At 38.7% G+C, this 19,457-nt stretch overlaps 1 protein-coding gene across 6 annotated transcripts in view; it reads right to left on the bottom strand.

Moving 5' to 3' along the window:
- Window positions 1-232: 232 nt before the first annotated feature.
- The window catches only part of DPYD (dihydropyrimidine dehydrogenase), a 490,220-nt gene continuing 470,995 nt past the window's right edge, over window positions 233-19,457 (bottom strand). For all 6 annotated transcript variants that reach the window (XM_067538400.1, XM_067538402.1, XM_067538403.1 and 3 more), the window contains 2 exons: window positions 7,950-8,090; window positions 233-1,690 (listed from right to left, as the gene is read on the bottom strand). In XM_067538400.1, the coding sequence (XP_067394501.1) occupies window positions 1,520-1,690; window positions 7,950-8,090 (312 nt within the window). In that variant the 3' untranslated portion in view covers window positions 233-1,519. The remainder of the gene's footprint in view (window positions 1,691-7,949; window positions 8,091-19,457) is intronic.

Below are 19,457 nucleotides of genomic sequence, written 5' to 3'. Positions count from 1 at the left end.
GCCAGAGGATGGAAAAGAAGGATGAGGATAAAGGAGGAAAGAGAGATTTTTGAGAGGGGTGAGGAGCATCTAACTTGGCACCCTAAACAGTTAATGAGAGTTGTGTATGTAAAGTAACTCAGACATTTTGAAGGGAATTTTAGAGATCACAAAAGACCATCTGACAGCAAACTTAAAATGCAAGAAAATCTGTTTGGGAAATGAATATATATATATATAAAACCAATCTGCTTAATGCTATTTATTTATAATTAGGCATACATTTATAAATCGAAGAACAGAAAATACTGAAATGTGTATAATCAAAGGTTACGAATTTTCCTGATCACATACTTAACTGAACAGATACATCATTTATTATTATGAAAGTGATGGCTTTATATTCAGACATGGGTAACTGAGGGAAAATAACCCAGTACATTTACCATAGAAGCTACATCTATGCTGTGAGCTAGGGGTGGGATTCCCAGCTCACCTACACGTGCTTGACTAGCTCTCATCAAGCTAGCCTGAGTATAAAAATAGCCACCATAGTACAGAGAGTGGAGGCACAGCTCATGCTTGCTTGATGGAAGGTAGCATGAATGTGTGTACTCGAGCTGGAAATCATACCCCTAACTCATAGTGTAGAAATAGCCATAGTGAGAGAGGTAACAGTCCATTCTCAAGTGATGAGACCTTTGAACTATAGTTGCTGAAGCATTAATTGGCACAATTAAAAAGTTATTTATTTAGTGTATATCCACGCCGGAACAAAGGTGCTAATAACCAGAAACGAAGTAACACCTGGATTTTGTAATAAATTTAAACCATTTTAAGAAAGGTGCTGTGATTGTTCACTAGAGGAAAAATAATCTAGACACCAATACAAGTCACAAATGTGAACAACGCAATATAGGTCAATGGTTAGAAAATGTATTTTTAAAAGAGTCTAATGTGAAGTTGAATTGAGGAAGCACTAAGGGAATATGATACCGTACTCTGTAGCAATAGAAAGTGATTAATCTAGTTTGGAAATGCTATTTTAAAGCTCCTTTCACTTCTTTTCATAGAAAAATAGCATCCAACATTGCTTTGGTTGCATAGTATGTAGTTAATTACAAATTCAAATAAAAATTAAATGTGATGTTTAATTACAAAAGTCTCTTTGGAAACAATTTGCTTATATGTTGAATTATAGTTAGTTAAAATGCTCACTTAATTATGTTTAGAAATAGAAACTCTGTAAAGATTAAACATCATATACAGCAATTTGGAAACGGGGGCATCAAATGCAAAAGAAAAGGTTGTGCTTCACATAATGGACAACTGACAGTGGACAACTGACAAATTAACTGCTGCTTTTCTGAAGTCCAAGAAAATAGGTTACCTTAACATAATCAGTGGAAAAACACAGCCATTTTTATAAGGGCTATCAACATTATGTATATTAATAGTTAAATTTTAAAGTACTAATTGGAAAGCAAATCTATAGCATCAAAGAACTGTAAAGTTCATATTAACTGATGGACTGATTGTCTCAACACATTGGGTTCACAGCTAAGGGCAGGCCTCTCTTTGGTTCATAAGGCGTTGTCCTGGAAACCATTTTGATGCAGTCAATAATAGGGCAGACACTGAGACACAGATTGCAGCCTGTACAACTATCCGTAATAGTGGGCAGGTGGGTTTCTGGATCAAACTGTATAGCCTGCAAAAGAGAAATAAATAGTATTGATGTCACTTATGAAAAGGTCAAAAATAGCTCCGTTTTAGTATCTGCATTTTCTGTACTACAGTACTGTACTTCAGGATGTATTTGTATGATACTGCACTGTAGTTACAGCAACAGTTTAAATGCCAGGAAAAAAAAACATTAAAAACTTTAAAATTAAAAAAAAAAACTTTAAAATTAGAACTATAGGGCCAAATTACTCCCTGATGAAAGCCCTACATTATAAATTGAGTTCCACCATGGATGAATATGGCCCACATGGTTTAAACTTCCATTGAGACATTTCCATTTCCTTCATGGGAGGAAAATCTTTCAGAACACAGCAATTCACCAGGTTTATTGGTACAGAAGAGATATTCAGATCAATTGGACTCTACATGAGGCCGACTACAAACACCATCATGTGTTCTTTTGACTTTTATTATCTGAAAGGTGCAAACAATCTAATTTAATAAAAACTAGTGATGAATGGCATATGCTTTGTCACATGTAAATCATTTTATTTGCAAGCCTTAGAAAGCTAAAAGGGAAAGCTATCTGGGGTCGGAGCAGACTGGACTGCTTAGTCTCTGAAGTTTTCAAGGACTGTGCCCTCATTAATAATTAGTGTGAAAATATTTTTAATATGAAGTCATAATTGTAGTCTCAATAAGTCACCTGTAAAATACCAGTTTAAAAAACAAAATCAGCCAACTTCATACTCTTTCATGTTTAAGGAACAAACTTTGTGGAGTGAAAAGAAACAAACAAAAATGTTGGCTATGTAAATTAGTGGGAGTTTTAGAATTGCAGGATCAGGTGCTAAATTTGTTTATCTACAAAGAAGTGGTATAAAAAACCATGCTAGAAATAACACAATGCACAAAAGTGCATTCAATTCAAATCCACATCAATGGCCAGAGCCATTGAATCAGACCCACATCCGCTCCTTGTATAAATTTGTCCTTAAAAAAAACTTCATTCCTCCATAAAGCTCACAAATAGTAACCTCTGGGGATCACGTGAGTAGTATATTTGAAGCAAAGTTTGGAGAGAATAATACTGTTTATAGAAAGAAAGAAAAAAAACTTTCTCCCCAGAGTGTTTCAACCACCACTGCATTACAATACCCCAATCACTACAGTGAACAGCAACATAATAAAATGTCATTTTAACATATATTTATTGGAGTTGGTTGGAAATTTTCTGATGGGATGTTTTCTGTTGGAAAATACTGCTTCGTTAAATCAAAATGTTTTGTGGAAAATTCTGATTTCAATGAAATTTCATCAGGAATGCCATTTCTGGCCAAAATAAGAGAGGGCAAGAGCAGAATTTTTCATCTCAGATCACTCTGAATCAGGCACAGCAGGGACTAACTGCTGCAGCTACTGAGTCTAGCTCTATCTTGCTTTGTGTAAGGTCTTGTTTTGGTCCTGATACAGAAAGAAAACCCCAACATCTGAAACCTCAAAATCTTTTGTGAAACAGAATTGTTGTTTACTTGCCAGCCCTAATATTTGTCTTCTAGGTTAAAATGCTATTTTAATAGAAATACAAACAAACACAATTATGTAGAAAAGATTTCCAGAGCAGGAAGCTTTGTACAGGCGGAGAGCTAAAATGGACAGTTCAGGGAATTCCAGGTTAAGGTTTCCCTTACAACTTTCCTTCTTCTCTTGCAATGCTTGAATGGTAAGATCTTTTGATGTATGATAATTGGGGTTCTCCTGATGTGGCTACTTTGTTGTGTGGAAGCTTTTTCCTCATCTACTGTAAAGGCATTAATTGAAGGAGACTTATGGGGCATAAGACTTAAACAGGCACTTACCTTCGTGCCCTGGGAGTAGGTACATTGACTTCAATGAGATTACTGTCACTGTGTAAAGTGAAACGTGTGCAGGCCTTTGCAGGATTGGGAACTTGGCGAGCTTCTCCTCAACCACTTGCAGGAGTGTTTGGCAGGAAAGAGAGTATTTGTTTCCTTCCGAAATCACAGGCGGTGTGATTAGGAGTTCTGCTCCAGCAGCAGTGCTGCCTGTTTTTAATATGGCCTTCTCTGGGCCTTCCCAAGCTCTGACACTCCAAAACATAAGAGAGTTGAGGTTTCCTAATGTTTATTTTGGTGGTCCACTAGTAAAAAGGCTCATGAATACTAGTAGCAGCAGGCTGACACGTCACTATCCAAGTTATCCGGAGTGTGTACAAGGGGGGACGATAAGCAGGGGCATCACCCCCCTCTCAATAATTACTGGGGGCACAGAACTCCTCTGGATAGGGTGACCAGATGTCCCAATTTTATAGGGACAGCTCTGATAGTCTGTGCTTTTTCTTATATTGGCACCCATTACCCCTCACCCCCATCCCGATTTTTCTCACTTGCTATCTGGTCACTCCATCTCCGGCCCTGGGGCTGAAGGGGGAAGCGGAGTGGCGAGTGAGCTCCTGCCAAGGCTGGGGTGGGTCCTGCGGGGGCCGGGGCGGGAGGGAGGAGCGGGAAGGAAGAGCGTGCTCCTCCCCTGGATGTGGGGTCAAAAGGGGTCAAATTTAAATTCCTATGCACACCCTTGCAAAGTATTAACTGAACCAATCTGAACCTCCAAGTTCTGGCCTGGTTTGAGAGACAAATAAGGTTTTTGCCTGTTATTTTAGCAGGCCTGGTTCCTCTATCTCTAATGTCAATGCATTCCTTGAAGGGGATAGTTTACGATGAGGCGGCAATGACTGATTCAGAACTTTCTGATTCCTTTGTGCTCAACTTCACATTAATTACCCCCTTTTTGCTGTAGTCATACAAAGTGATTCTCTAGTCTCTGCAGAGACTAAAATATGGGTGTGTCCAACAAGCTAGAAATGTTGGAAACACAAACATCTGCACTCAGCAGAAGATGAGTTGGGGAGGTTTTTTTAATGTTTGATCCCTTTGCAAGTAAGAGATTGGAAAAAACATTTTTCACATCAAGAAAAACTTGGGGGGGGAGGGAGGATGCTTTCTTCCTCTTTTTTGTTGTTGTTGCTACTGCTGGGTTTTTTTAAAAGTTATATCAAAGCAAGTTGCATCAGATGTGAAATCAACTCTTACCTCTCTAAGGGCTGCTTCCTCCCCTTAGGTGGGAAATCTTACTTCAGCTGAGGATCTGACCCAGGTCTCTACCTTAAATCAGTCATAGAGAGTGCCTTCTTCTATGCATTGCTCACCTGTGCTCTTGCAGCATTGTGGGTTTGGTGGTATTCTACCACTGATTTCTACCACAATCACTTAGCCACAGCTATCTGTTGTGTAGAAAGGTCTTTATATTTTGTATTAATTTGGCCCATGGAACCTGTAGTTTCGGCAGGTGTTTTAAACTAATTCTTCCAGGTTAGCCCATGGAAGATTGTTTGGGATATCTACCATTACTATAAATATGGTACTTTCTACAGCAAGGGTTCTCAACCAGGGCTACACAGAGGTCTTCCAGTTTAACAACAGGCTACATAAAAAGCACTAACAAAGTAGTACAAACTAAGACCCTGTCTACACTTACCTCCGGAATTCAGCGGCAGTCGACAGGAATTATGCAAGCTATGCAAAAAACTTGCGTAACTCCCATCGACTTTTCTGCTCTTCTTCTGTGCGCCGTCTTCACTGCACTGCTCTGACGGGAACCGCGTTCCCATCGACGCAGCGCTATGCCACTTGTGAAGGTGGTCTTGGTACGCTGATTTCTGGATCGACTGAACAGGACTTCACTGACCACTCAGTTGATCCAGAGCAATCGATCTGATGGCAGCGACTTTGCCACCGTCAATGTAGCCGTAGCCTAAAATTTCTTCCAGATAATGACTTGTTTATACTGCTCTATATAGTATACACTGAAATGTAAATACAATATTTATATTCCAGTGGATTTATTTTATAATTATATGGTAAAAATGAAAAAGAAAGCAGTGTTTCAGTAGTAGGGTGCTGTGACACTTTTGTATTTTTATGTCTGATTTTGTAAGCAAGTAGATTTTAAATGAGGTGAAACTTGGGGCGCACAGAACAAATCAGACTCCCAAAAGGATTACAGTAGTCTGGAAAGGTGAAGAGTCACTGTTCTACAGTAAAATCTGCAAACACTTGCCATTGTAAGGTCTAGTATTTTATACTGTTACTGTAGACTATTGTAGAAATTTTTTATAAGGATATCACCAGTAATAATTTTTTGTAACAAAGGTACAGTTATTGTGGGTCTTTCTTGTCCTCTGTGTCCCACAGAATCCTATCAATATTGTTTGCTGCTTGGTTTTTTGCTTTCTATGCATTAACCCCTTTTTTGGGGAGAAATGCCTCCATGAGGTTAGCCAGACTGTTTCCTGTGAGTGATTCATTTTCCAGAAATCTCTGCTATCTAAATGAACTTTAAAAACTGCATGCTTGGTGACTGCAGGTGCTGAAGATAGCTGGCAAAATACAGGCTAACCTTTACCAGACTTGCAGTCTGATCTGCCTGCGCCAACTGAGTGAAAACTCACACCTCTCCAGCCTGCAAACTGCCAGCTGCCAATGGACATGCTGCCAGTGATAGCTGTGTAAGAGGAAAACAAGAGCGGCCCTGTGTGTGTTTAGTAATCTGGGATTTGTTGTCCAGTATGTGTCCATGTTTTTCTGTTTGTGTCAGGACCCAGAGGACCTGTAATGTCCTTACATGGAGTGCGTAAAGGAATTATCATGGTTTAATTGCTTTATTTACCAAATTAATTTTTGATTGAAAATGACAAAAATGACTTTTTGAATTTGAATTTTGAAACTTCATTTGCATTTACAACATTTAAATAATTTCCTATTGGGATAATGTTTGCTAATAAAAGAGCTTAGGGTAGTTGCACTTGAGTTGGGCGAAAGCTTAGCTCTCAGGACTTTACAGTGACTCTCTCATTACTATCACATGGTTTGGTGAACTGAAAGGAGATTTGAACCAAGCAACTGTGCTCTATAGAGCTTGACCCTGCAGTGGAGCAGAGGAATGTGGTGAGAGCTTTGTGATTTATGATCCAATAAGTGAAGACAACTAAGGGGAGAAGGCCCTGCAGGCTGGTTGGCCTGGAGGAACGCTGAGCATCATTGTTAGAAAAATTAGGCTACTGCCATAGAACAGTCTGGGCTTAGATTAAACATTAATTTTCTCTGATCAGTTTTTTTTAAAGTGCCTGGCTTTGCCCCAGATTAATTGTTGTGGTAAGTGAGTGTACAAAGACAGGTTTATTTCTCTTACTATATTCAGTTAAAAAAATCAGTTTTACAACCAAACATACTAAATTCAAAATAAACTATAAGCGACTATAAAATTGTTGCATAGTTAAAATACAGCCTCCTATACTCGGTGGGTAGAAGCCACGAAAATTAATGCTGAAAGGAATATTGACTTTCACAGGGATTCTAGTGGATCCTATTTTGAGAGAACAGGTCACCTAAAATGGCAGAGCCTGGTTCTACTATCTTCCTATCAGATGAGTAAGTTCCTCAAAATCCTACAGATGTGCAATTGTAGAGCAAGGAGTATTTCACAGAATTAACAGTGAATTTCACAGAAATATATGTTACTGTACATGGTAGAATTCAAGGAATATATCATTTGCTTTGTACAGTTCTCCCAGCTCAAAACATATGCTGGGTGCAATGATTTCTGGGCCTATACACCTACTGGGCCTTCTCTAATTCCTGTGGAAGTTAATCTATCATTTTGGAATGTATATTCACATAGAAATGGAACCTTTCCTAAATCAGGGCTGATTCAAGTTTAGATTTTTAAACAGCTATCTGGCAGTGACCATATTTTCTTTCTTACCACTGCCATGTCGCTTTGAGAGGGGCGAATCCTGCCCCCCCTTCCTTAGTTACTTGAAGACCTTTGAAGAATGGAATTTGCAGCAGTCCATACTGGGTCCTCCTTTATTTCCTTCCCATCAAAAACAAAAAACCAAAACAAAGCAAAACAAGAAACTCCTGAATGCGGAGATGTCATAGAGATAACTTCTGAGGGACTCAAAGAGACTCCAAGAGATGTTGCAACCAAAAAAGCCCACACTGACTGGTGCTTGGACAATTCCTACAAATGGATCAGTCAAGGTTCTCTCAGTACAGCTTGAAAGCATGCTGATGTTAAAAATCCAATATGTTATATACAGCTGTTTTTGCCACATGCTCGTTAACAGAAGGTGGATTCTTTCTGTCTCAGCTACAGAAAGATAAGTCATCGTATCTTTGTGCTAATTACAGTTGTGTTCTTACCTGGTAGCCAGAATCATTACAGGTCATGTAGCATTTGCCACAGTTGATACACATTTCCTTGTCAATCAGAGCCACGACTTGCTCTGCGTTGCTAAGCTCACCATATGCTCCAATATACTGCAGCACTTTTCCAATTACATCCTAGAGGGGAAAAAAATGAATCATTTAGAAGATACCCAAGTTTTGTTTTTGGGTTTTTTATGGCCACGTAAGAGCACTTGACAGGATTTTAACATGGGAGTTTCTTGCAGACACTATGGCAGTGTATACAGTTTTTAAAATAAATGTTCAAATTTGCCAAGTTTCACACTTCCTATTTCATACAATGTAGATAAAGGGTATTGAATGCATATAAAATTAAACTGCAGCCAGATCTAAAAATGTGCGTTTGTCCAGAAAGAGACTATGCATTTTAGCACTTGATTTCAAATGTGCTATTTAATTAACTTATGCTTAGTCACCATTGTGTAGCATTACAGGGAACAAAATGGGACATAAAAGAGAAGTGACATGACACATACAATCTGGTTGTCCTTGGTCACTTTTCATTAGCACAGATTGAAGAACTCACTGCAGGAAAAGAAAGGGGCATCATTAGAGACAAAGAGAATAGCCATTGCTTTTCTCTCCTTAGAAAGACAAGCACATGGCTTGAGAATCAGCTCTTTATTGCAAAATTACAATACAGGGGTCTCATCCTGGAAATCATTATTCAAGGGAACAATCCTTTTTGAGTTCAAGAGGACTACCTGTATGAATGGATATTTGCAGATCCCTAAATACTTGCTGAATAACACAAAATGCATGCAGTTATACTTAGAGCAGGCTAAAAGTGACATTTCAAGTTCATCTCTCTTAATGAACAAAAAGTAGAAAACATTAATGTAAATGAGTACACCACTTTGTGCTTCCTGTGTGTTGTGCTTGTCATCTGTAGACCTCTTAGCACTTTAGTAGAGGGGTAAGCATTATGTTCCCATTTTACATATACACATAGATACAGATACACATAGAGGGTCAGTGACATGTCCATGATCACAGTGAGTCAATAGCAGAGAGGGGAATAGAACTTGTCTCTAGGGATTAATTTAACTGACCATGGACAGTCTCCAAAGAAAACATTCTAATATAGTATGTGACAGTGATGGTCTTTGGGTTTTTCTCATATGATGCAGAACATTCCCATGCCATTGTTCTTTTTTGTTTGTTCATTCATCAGCTTAACCTGAACATTGCTTGACACGTGAAGCACACAAGACATTTCAGCAATAATGAAAAACAGTTGTCATTGTTTTATAAAGCATAGCAGAACACAATGTTCAGTGATACTCAGGTTTGCTACCTTTGTGCTCCTTCCCTGCAGTAATCGTGCAGATAATCCACACAGTGAGGGGCAGGGAGACTCCTTACTCTGTCTGTGATTGGGGACATGGTCGCCGGGTTAATAACTATGCCATTCCACTGCCAAAACCCTCCCGTGAGGAAGTTGTAGCAGCTGCACACAGCACTATCAGTAGTGGATGGGCTGCAGTAGCATCGGAGGAACTGCTGCATAGATTGCTCCATAACATCCCTGGTGGAAACATTCTAGCACAAAGGTCATTGCAGAGGGTGACCTGAGTTCACCCTTTACAAGCAAATGGGGTCATTTGCTATCTTGCCCTGAATCAATATACACAATCAATTGTGCCCGAAGCAAATGGGAAGTATTCCCTTTCTCAAATCCTCTCTGCACAAAAGAAGAATGTGTATTTTATATATATATTAAAAGAGTATTCTACAGTGCTTGTATTAAAAAGCTGCTTTTTATATATATGGTTATTTTATATATAAAATATAGTTACTCTATATTCCAAGCACAGGGAAAACTGGTATCTCAGATGTTAGCATATGCTGAATTTCTAATGCACTACATTTTTAATTTATTTGGGCATAAGCTTTCGTGGGCAGAAACCCACTTCGTCGGATATTTTTAGTGTGTGTACTGGTGTTGGCAGGGAAATAATGTTATTGTGATATTAGCATCATGGACAGTGATCTTGGGGAAAAATATAACTGAATTCAACCAAAAAATGAAATCAATGAAACTCTCAACTTTTCCCCTGGGACAAGGCAGCCTCTTGTATATACCTCTGACTTACTAAGCCATGCTGCATTGTCAGCTTTGCTAGAAAGCATTGACCGGAAGTTGTTGATTATGGAAATTCACTTTGTGTGGAACACACTGAGTTTCAGATTGCAATTTACGCTGGTATAAGCTATTTAACTTCCTGCTTTCTGAATGTGGTGGGATTGAACAATAGTTCTGTCAATGTGTAAATTGCCTGGATATTATGCAAAGGTGCTTTCTAATTTGACTTTTAACAAAGGACCAGAGGTTGCGGAATCTATTACAATAATTTTAAAGATTTTACATAATTAAGACAAATTTGGACTAAATAAATGAAAGTTGTATGACACTAAGGTAAATTTTACCTTTTCTTCAAAAATATGCATTACTCAAAGTACTAGCTAGATCTCTGTGTGTTATAGAAGCAGCAGCACTCAATTTCTAGTAATTTTCCATAATGGATTACTGGATTACTGTGATTATCATTATTGGTTGGATCCAAGCCAACTGAAAACCTCCCCAGGTCAAGCTCAATATGCAAAACAGACAACTTCTGTTAAAAAATGAAAGCTTCAAACAGTTTAGGGATCATCTGCATGATCAACATTTCTGATTTAAAATTCTCCGCTTTTTCCTCTTATATCCTGCATGTTTAACTTAGAGAAAAGAGAGTGTATGCATTTTCCAGGTTGCTAACGAATTCCGTTTTGGAATCTTGTAGACACCAAGAAATCTGATTGCAAAATTCAGATCCATGCTTCCTGCAGAGTACATGTGGACTTCTTTATATTATACCTGTCAAGTTTTAAATATATGTCTTAGTGTAATCAATGATCCATATTAGATATCCTGTGATCTCTTCATTGGCTAATAGAGGCAAAATCCTCCAGTGAGAGTCATGAATCCACATGGTGTCTCTGGGTACTAGATTTTACATCTTGATTTTTGAGTTTGTTGAAATTATGTAAAATCAGCGTATCATATAAGTGATGCCGTTTTCCATTGACTGCTCGTTGTCAATAAGTATCTACATAAGGAGATTTCCAATAATAGAAGGTCCTAGCAGACAAAGGTATAGCAAGGTCTAGTAGCTGGAAGCAGAAGCTAAACAAATTCAAACTAGGGCACACATTTTACAGTGAGCATAATTAACCTGCAACAATTTACCTAGAGATGTGGTGGATTCTTCTAACACGGGAAGTCTTTAAATCAAGATTGGATTTCTTTTTAAAAGCTATGTCCTAGCTCAAGAAGCATTTATGGACTTGATGCAAGAACTACTTTTTGTAATTTTATGGGCTGTGTTATGCAGCAGGTCAGATTAGATAATCATCATGGTCCCTTCTGGCCTCAAACTCAATGAATGGAGAGTGTTAGGAGCACTAGGCATTCCCATAAGCATATGGAATAAATTAAGTTTAAGGAATCTTCTCCAGAGATGACAATTAAAATGGTGTGTGTTATGCTAAGTTTTCCAACTTTTAGCAAACTCTCATGCTTCTTCTTATGGCATGCATGAAGACACCTGCTTGGGAATCTAGCATCCCAAATAAGGAGGAGGAGATGTTTACCACAGTATGCTGTGCCAAACATATACATATTACAAACTATAAAGTTGTGGTGGCTCCTAAATATTGTGAAAATGAATTTTAAACTGTTGAATGGTTCTTTTTAAAAAAAAAAAAATCAGTGCCATCTTCAAAGCAAGATCTTTGTCTTTATTTAGCTGTAAAGTGCCATGTATAATATTTATATGAGTAAAGAAACAATAATAATACTTACATGATGTTTTACAGGTGTATTGTTTTACAACGTCTCAAGATACTGCAGAGCTCTTTGCTTGGATCAAAAAGTAAATGTTTGGAACAAAATAGTACAGCAGGAAATAGTTGGCTTTTTTTGTTTAAAGTGCAGTTTCACTCCAAAAAGTGACTCTCTAAAGCGGCACCAAGGGGCTCCATGTTTATTGTATCTCAATGGCCTCCAGATTAAATTTGCTCAGTTTACAGTATGATGATGTTTTTGCTAATTACCAGCCCTGAAAACACAGAGCTGGTTCTGAAAGTCAAGCTGTGTTCTTTCTGGCTTGTGCACTGCCACCAGCCATAAAATGCTGCAAGCTAAATTCTGTCCTTAATTATACCTATGCAATCCCACTGGTTTTGAATTCTTCCCTCAGTTTCACCTGTGCAGCCCTGTTCTCATCAATAGGAATGTACAGGTGTAACTGAGAGCAGAATTTGGTCCTGCAACTGCAATTAATTAGCAATTCTGTTGCTTAAAAGTGAATCAGAGTAGAATCCATTAGCTTTATTGACTTCCTGGTGCTAACAAAGTGTAAAAACAGTTACAATTCATTTTGTCACAAAAGTAAATAGATATGATTTTGACTATACACAAGGAGCAGCTCTGTTGAGTAAGATGGTGTTGTTTTTACACTGTGACTTTTATTATTATAACTACATTTTAAATGGTAACTTGTCAAGTGTTTAAAGATGATTAGCTTTTCATTAGCCATAATAGGAAAACTGTATTTTAAAATAAAATTCACAGTTCAAGCTTGGTTTACTGTTGTGATTGATGACTGGTTGTCTCTCTTTCTCACTTGTTTGACATCGATTACATTGTACAACAGAATATGCCCAAGAGATGGGGGACATAAATTAAAATAAATCCTTTTATTACAGGACAGTGCACAATACTAGTATTATTTTTGCTAGATGAAATCCAAATGGAGCACATATGCCTGTCGTCTTATTGTTCATTTTAAGACCTGAAGAGCCATTTTGGCATATTACACAAGTAAATGAAAGGTTCACTGGCTAGAAACTTTGAGCAAACACAAGTAAACAGCTATAAAGAGTAGTGGGACAAAGAGCAAAATGTGCAAGGCTGGTGGGTGCTAAATTAGTATAAAAGAAAAATAAAGTTCTCTCTCATGAGAGGAATAGCTTCCTACTCTATGAAAAGGCTGACCAGGTTCTCAAATCTGTGAGACGGATGGGATGATGGGATGGGATGGGATGATGAAGTAAAGACTGAAGAAAATGATTCTACATCAAGCAGTTACTATGTTGATAATACATTCTTACATTTATATAGCAACATTTATCCTGAGAGATCCCAAATAAGTTATTTGTTTCTGTATTGGCATTTGTGTAGTTCTCATTATTACAGCATCTGAGTGCTTTACAACCTATACATCCATAGATTAAAAGACTCAGTGACTCCACAGGAGTCCTGCTATTAGGGAATAATGGGAGCAATTAAAGAGAATAAGGACACTGCTGAGAAGCTAAATGATTTACATTCGTCTTCACCACAAAAGAGGCTACTCTTTCTGATAATAAAAGTGAGCTGCTGTCAGAGCCAGAGGTATCAAAAGAGAACCTGGAACAAACTGATAAATGAAAGAGGAACTGGACATCAGGACCACAAGGCTACACCAGAGAGTTCTGCTGGGTGGGCTCGAAAAGCGGCTGAGCTGCTAACAAAAACATACAATCTTGTGAAAAGCAGCTACTAGACTGAATGATAGCAAATGTTATATCTGTCTTTTAAAAAAAGGGCTGCTCTGTGATTTACAAACCTGTAAGCTTTACTTTGGTAAAGCAAGTCAATCGGTTGAAACGCTAACACGACAGAGAATTAAAACAAACAAAAAAAGCCAACAACTTAGAAGCACGTGATATGACAGACACAAGTGACTATGGTTTGCTAAAAGAAAATTGTGCTTCTCTAATCTATTAGAATTCTTTGAGCATGCCAACAAAATAGTGAATAAAGGAGAAGGAGTTGACAACTTTTATTTGAATTTTCAGAAAGTCTGTCACAGGTATTATTATGGAAACTACAGAGCCCTGGGGTTGGCTTAGAATCTTGCTATAAGATAGAAAATAAAGAGTGGGAATAAAACGATCCATTTTCAAAATGGCAAAAGGGTAACACAATGGGGTACTGCAAAGTTTTTTTCTAGGATTGGTGGTGGCAAAATCTGCATTGCTTTTAGATTAGACAATATTAGAGAAGCCCTAAAGGACTTCAGATGTACCTTACAAAACTAGATGAATGGGCATCATAATGGCAGGTGAAATTCAATGTTGGCAAAAGCTAATAATGCACATCAGAATGAATAATCTGAACTACTCGTGTCAATTAAGATATTATAATTTTACTGAAGCCACTCAGAAAAATGAGTTGAGCATCAATGCAGACAGCTTAAGAAAACCTTTGTTCAGTATGTCATAATGCTCAACAAAATGTTAGGATACATAGAGAATAGAACAGAATAGAATAGAAGAAAACACCAGTATTACAGTATTACTAGTATTACAATTATACTATTGTATAAATCAATGGTAAACAAGGCTTTAGAACAATGTGTTCAGTTCCACTACTCGCATCTTTAAAAAGTTATGGAAGAAATACAGTGGATTCAGAGACAGGAAATGAAAGGTATTATAGCTGTGGAAAAATTATATGCAGAGAACAAAATGTAAAATTGATAAAAATACTTTTTAAAAACACAATTTACTTATGGAACTCGTTGCAACAAGATATTATTGAAATCAATGTCTTAATAGGATTCAGAAGAGGGTTAGATAAAACCTGGATAAGGAGAACATCCAGAATTACATTTGTTTAAGAAGGGATATAAATCCTCATGCTTTAGGGCATAGATCTGATAAGGGTTAGAAAGAAACTTCCACTTGGCAGTTTGTTCCATAATTATCCACTATGGTTTTTATTGCATCTCCCTCTGAAGTACTGTTGAAGACAGGATACTGGACTAGATGAACCACTGGTCTGATCTACTTGTCTGATCCAGCATGACTATTTCTCTGGTCCTCATTCTCTCTCTCTATGTATGTATGACTCACTTCATTCACTAATATAATACAGCCATCTCTGGCTGCTGTTAAAAAAGCACACAACAACACTGCACAATGTTTTGAGTCGGGAGATGAATACCATATCAAATTAAAACTATGGGGTGGGGGAGCGAAGAGGGGCATTTTGGATGGCAGAATGTAAATACTCTGTATTAGAATTTGGCCTAGAAATCAGATAACAACACCACTTCTTTTACATGGGATCCTTGAATGATCACAAGGAATCATTCCATTTTTAGTCACAGCAGCACAGTGTCCAAACACCATTCGAGGGCACTGGTTTAATATCAGCAGAGAGGAAAGAATAACATTATTGAATCATACATGGCACTCTAGGTGGGGATAGAGGGCCTTCCATCCATGTACTGATCTAATTCAAACTTGCTTAGATTGAACTGAGATTCCTTTCTCAGATGTTATATAGCAAGGATATGGGGGTCCTCAAGGACAGCAGCATGACAGAAGGTGCAGAGAAGTCACTGCTTTAATCCTTGTTGGAACAAATATGTGGAGACTAGAGACTCAAAGTCCGTAAACCATGTTTGAAGAATTACAAATCAGTATGAAGCAAAAATCGTAACGTTATGTATAGCTTCCCCTGAAATACTAACAGCTTTGTGTTCACGATGAGGTAGTGATGGCAGATGCAGAACTTGGATGTATGGTTAAAAAGCAGTTCAGACAAGAATCATGTAGGTTTGTGGGGCACTAGGTGTCTTTTTACAACAGCTGGAGCATAATGGTTGTGCTAGTTGAGAGAATAAACAAAGTTGTGTCAGAATTTAAACTAGTGGACTGGGTAATCTATACAGAGAGGCTAGGAGAGGAAAGGAGGAACAAACTAATAAACAGATGGGAGGTTGGAGAGGAAATAATATTAAGCAGTGAAATAGATAACATAGGCCCTCAAGGAAACAAAAGGAATGAAGTTATGAGAAAAACTAAAGAAATTTAATGGGGTGGGGTGGGATGGGATAAAGTAATAAAGAGGTAACCTGGGGTAGGCGGGGGAGTAGCTATGGTATCTGCATATAAATGCAACACTGGAAATAGGGGAGCCAACAGACCAGTATATGCACAGAGGGAATTTTGAGATTAAAGTTGTAACTGAAACAAGGTGAGAAAAAACAAATCAAAAGAGACTGAATATTAAAGGAGTAAGTTGTAGATTGTAAAAGGTTTGAGAGAATGAAAGGGGGAGCCATACACTTACAATAGCTATTGGACAAACATAGAAGGGTTTTTAAACCTAAAGGAGGGAAGTTTCTGGCTACAGACTGAATTTAACCAAATGCCAAAATTAACAAATCACCAAACCCAGGCAATGGCAGATGAGTGAATTCTAACCCTGTGCAGCTGCTACAAAGCAAGTTCTACTGGCCGCCACTCCCACAAGTTCTAATCTGGGGACAGAGCAAGAGATTTGCAGCTGGACGAAGTAAAAACAACAGGCAATGCACTCAGGTATGACCAGCTCCCATGTCATTTACAGCTTTCTGGATAATCCTCACCTCCTTACATTTCTCCAGATATGCAGCCAGGGCAAAACATAAGACTTATGTGCTCACATTGACCTAACCCTCTTAAAAATTGGACATCCACATTCTGCACCAGCTGAAGTGTCTAATTAGGGCATGTCCACACTACAGCCCTAAGTCGACCTCTGTTAGGTCGACTTACAGCCACCACAGTATCCTCCTTCTGTCAGGAGTGCCTCCACTGATTGAAGAGGGGCAGTGTGGGGAGCTGAGAGCCTTCCACGCAGCTACCCGCCGGAGCTCAGCTTCCAGTCCTAGCCAGAAGTGGAGGAGCAGCCACCCAGGCATCTCGCTTCCCACACCCAGCTGACCGGGCTTCTTGCCTCCCTGCTTCCAGTTGGGGGGGCAGGGTAGGGGACTCGTTGCCCAGGCTTCTTGCCTCCCTGAGTGGGGAGCCTCTGGGCAGCAGCCTGGCTAGGAGCTGGGAGGCAGGGGCAGCGGGCTGTAGCTGCCCAGCTTTCTTGTCAATTTCATAGCTTCAACAGGGAGCCCTAAAATTGACAAGACAGTCAACAGCTGATGTAAGTAATGCAGTGTTTACATAGACACTGCAGCGCCTTAACTACACCGACATAACTCCAACTCCATGAGAGGCATAAGGCTTATGATGTTGGTGTAATAGGGCACTTACATCAGCAACACAAGGCTGTAGTGTGTACACTGACATAATTAGGTTGATGTAATCTGCCTTATATCAACCTAACTGTGTAGAAGAGACCAGGACTAACTGGTCTTCAAAGATAGCCCTAAGTCCAGTGCATTGCACTATTCCAGCCTGAAAGTAACAAAGTTTAGCTTATTCCTCTGCCGATGGCATCAGCAAAGACTACACCAGAAGAACACCATGTTCTGAGCACAACTTGGTGGATCTAGAGTTTAATGATTCTAAGTGTAAATAGTTCTCAGATAGGCTTGTGACAGTCTGTCTGGCTCTGAGGACAGTGTTGGAGCAGGAGCTCTCTTTTTGGTTGAGTTTCATTTGGTCTCAATGTTGGATGTTCTGAATGTACGTGGTAAGCTTTCTGTGAAAAATCCTGTGGCCAGAGCATGCATGTACTCTTGATGAAAACAGCTTTCCCAAAGAGAGGAATTAAGAAACTGCCTAACAACCTGTAGCAAAGGGGAGATGGGTGGTGTGTTGAGCAGCCGCCTGTTTGCTAATATTTTCATCAGTTTTGGCCCCATTTGAAACATTCCCATTTCAGGGATGGTCACTGAGAAGGTTGTGGTGAACCACCTTTGGAGATACATACGTTCTTTTAATTTCTTGGATTTTTAAAAACCTGGATTTAGACCTAGATATGGCAAAGGCACCAATTTATTTGGTTGATGAGCTCTCTATGGAAATGTCATAATTTATCCAAAGTCTTTAAAAACAACTTTTCTTTTTCTGGGGTTAATTTTCCTTTCTCTTGCGGTTAGTCTCTTCTCTACTAGTCTCCTAGTACTTGCTTCTTTTTCTTTTGTACCCAGAAGGTGGGCCTGGTAAATTACTGAGCCCAGCACAGGTGCTCCCCATCCTTTAACTCTTCCCTTTCTGCTTCTACCGCCCACCCCCCCAAAGGAAAGCCTACAGGGGTTTAAACTGAGGCTGCCAAGGCTTCTCTTCTTCTGGGACCCAGCTGTAGTGCATCCCATCACAAGAAGGTATGTTGTGAACAATCAGAAAGCACATACGTGAGCACATAGAAAATTTGAATATTGTTAGGGCTGGATATTTTTTAAAAGAGGACAGAGTTTAAGTCTTAGCTTCAGTGGGAATTTTACCTGACTAAGGACTGTAAATTTGGATCTTTTCTGCAGTATATTTCAACCTACTTCCTGGTCTTCTGTTATGTTCGGTTATCTTCTATTTTTTATTACTAAATTTCTGGGTTTGTCTTCCTATTTCTTCCTCAGATATTTGTTCACACATCCAAACTTTTCTGTCTTTGTTCTTTTCCCTGTCTCTTTTTATGTCTGTCCTTTTTCTTCCACTAAACTTTTTTTTAGCCCATTTGGTTTATTTATTTCTGGTTAGTTTTAGGCTTTATCTGTAGTAGAAGCTGTCTCATTGAAAATGCAGTTGGGTTTTTTCATTACATCAATACTTTCTCTACAAACAGAATAAAACTGTAAAACTTCTGAGGGTCAAACAGTCTTTGAAAATGTTCAACCTTTCTTTTAAAAAAATTCTCTCTCTATTCTTTGGACTTTTCATATACATAAGAGAAAAAAGCTCAGCTCCTTAGAATAAAAACTGATTGCACTGTCAGCATGATGTACACCAAAATAATGAAACCAAAGAAGAAGTGGAGGTCAACAGAGCTGTGCAACCTGCAGAAGTCTCAAAATTATCCTTGTTTTGTCTTCTAGCTGTGTTGGTACATTCTGAACATTGTGTGTGTTTGCAAACTTTCAGTAAAAGCTTTTCCCTCTCTCTGCATAGTTATAAATGTTATTAAACCACCATCGGTGGTGTATTTCAAATTCAAGCTCCATTTGCTGGGATAGTTCTCACAGACCAGGTCACACGATGAACGTCATGTCGTCTTTGTCCTTGATTGACTGAAAGTCTCCTACGTGATCTGGAGAGTTGGTAGAAGACATTTTAATTTTGTATCCGAGAGGGAGGCTGCACTTATTTGAAGTGATAGAGATTTTTTTTCTTGTTAACCCTGGAGTGAGTCTGAATGTAATATGAAGGTGCCTTAGAACACTTACCTGCTATAACTTCCCTGCTGGAAATATTGGCTGCTGTGTCATTATCATGGTGGGAAAGGAGCAGGGAGAGCTTTGCTATATGGGAATGAATGTTAGGCTGTGACACAGGAGATCTGAGAGTAGTTAAGGCTTTATTTGGATTCTGTTGCTGACTCACTGTGTGACTTCGGAGAAATCACTTAGGCCAACATTTTCAAGATTTACGTATTAGGGTGACCGGATAGCAAGTGTGAAAAATTGAGATGGGGAGATAATAGGTGCCTGT

Source organism: Emydura macquarii, unplaced genomic scaffold (assembly GCF_026122565.2).
Source record: "Emydura macquarii macquarii isolate MOO-44397 ecotype Brisbane River unplaced genomic scaffold, CSIRO-AGI_Emac_v2 contig_480, whole genome shotgun sequence".
Classification (NCBI taxonomy): domain Eukaryota; kingdom Metazoa; phylum Chordata; order Testudines; family Chelidae; genus Emydura; species Emydura macquarii.
The sequence above is the reverse complement of the archived record's forward strand: the minus strand, read 5'-3'. Positions and strand labels throughout refer to the sequence as shown.